Below are 1,620 nucleotides of genomic sequence, written 5' to 3'. Positions count from 1 at the left end.
AGGTAAAACCCTTTTTATCCCCTTAAATATCTGTGTCATTATTAAAAACCGGCCTTTCGAGGCAACACGTCCCCAAATGTCCCCAAAGATGGGGAAATTGTCACCACATTGATCTCACAGGAGCTGCTGAACGATGACTGCACCACGGGCAGCGGTTCGGGGCTGCCTTTCCTGGTGCAGAGAACGGTGGCTCGGCAGATCACGCTGATGGAGTGCGTGGGTGAGTGACCGAGGAGAGGGGACAATGTCCCCGGGGTGTCACATTCCAGGGGTGTTTGGGTGGTGGCACCGCAGGTTCAACACCAGGAGAGGGGTTGGACCCAAAGAAAACGCAAAACTGACCCCAAATTCTCTCCCTGAGCTGTTGTACGTGGGATTTGGTGCCCTGGGGATGGAATATCCCAGGAATTTGGTACCCCGGGGATGGAATATTCCAGAAATGTGGTTCCCCAGGGTGGTGGTACCACACGGATGTGCTCTCCTGGGATTGTGAGCCCTGTGGATACACAGGATACTCACCCACACGGGGTTTTGGGGGACACCAAGTGACACAGTGCTCCAGGTTTTGGGGACACCGAGTGACACGCTGCTCTGGGTTTTCGGGGACACTGAGTGACACGGTGCTCTGGGTTTTGGGGTGACACGGTGCTCTGGGTTTTGGGGACACAGAGTGACACGGTGCTCTGGGTTTTGGGGTGACACGGTGCTCTGGGTTTTGGGGTGACACGGTGCTCTGGGTTTTGGGGACACAGAGTGACACGGAGCTCCGGGTTTGGGGGTGACACGGTGCCCTGAGTTTTTAGGGACACCAAGTGACACGGTGCTCCGTGTTTTGGGGGTGACACAGTGCTGTGGATTTTGGGGTGACACACTGCTCTGAGTTTTTGGGGACATCGAGTGACACGATGCTTCGGGTTTTGGGGGACACGGCATAACACAGTGCTCCAGGTTTTGGGGTGACACGGTGCCCTGAGTTTTTAGGGACACCAAGTGACACGGTGCTCCGTGTTTTGGGGGTGACACAGTGCTCTGGATTTTGGGGGACACGGTGCTCCGGGTTTTGGGGGACACTGAGTGACACGGTGCTCTGGATTTTGGGGACACCGAGTGACACAGTGCTCCGGGTTTGGGGGTGACACGCTGCTCTGGGTTTTGGGGACACCGAGTGACACAGTGCTCTGGGTTTTGGGTGACTCGGTGCTCTGGATTTTGGGGACACCGAGTGACACAGTGCTCTGAGTTTTTTGGGGGACACCGACTGACACAGTGCTCTGGGTTTTGGGGACACAATGTGACTCGGTGCTCCGGGTTTTGAGGGTGACATGCTGCTGTGAATTTTGGGGTGACACGCTGCTCTAAGATTTTGGGGACACCGAGTGACACGGTGCTCCGGGTTTTGGGGACACCGAGTGACACGGTGCTCCAGGTTTTAGGGGTGACACGGTGCTCCAGGTTTTTTGGGGACACCAAATGACACGCTGCCACATCCACATCAGGTAAAGGACGCTACGGCGAGGTCTGGCGCGGCGTGTGGCACGGCGAGAGCGTGGCCGTGAAGATTTTCTCCTCGCGGGACGAGCAGTCGTGGTTCCGCGAGACCGAGATCTACAACACCGTCCT

The 1,620-nt window shown here is 56.7% G+C and overlaps 1 protein-coding gene across 1 annotated transcript in view; it reads left to right on the top strand.

The window, feature by feature from the left end:
• Positions 1-61: 61 nt before the first annotated feature.
• Positions 62-1,620, top strand: part of LOC130587410 (serine/threonine-protein kinase receptor R3-like) — a gene marked incomplete at both ends in the record, with an annotated part of 11,284 nt that continues 9,725 nt past the window's right edge. The window contains 2 exons of the mRNA XM_057388383.1: positions 62-220; positions 1,497-1,620. The exon at positions 1,497-1,620 is cut by the window's right edge and continues 20 nt beyond it. Coding sequence (XP_057244366.1) covers positions 62-220; positions 1,497-1,620 — 283 coding nt within the window. The remainder of the gene's footprint in view (positions 221-1,496) is intronic.

This window comes from Malurus melanocephalus, unplaced genomic scaffold (assembly GCF_030028575.1).
Source record: "Malurus melanocephalus ecotype Western Australia unplaced genomic scaffold, MMel_1.1 scaffold_1871, whole genome shotgun sequence".
NCBI lineage: Eukaryota > Metazoa > Chordata > Aves > Passeriformes > Maluridae > Malurus > Malurus melanocephalus.
The sequence above is the reverse complement of the archived record's forward strand: the minus strand, read 5'-3'. Positions and strand labels throughout refer to the sequence as shown.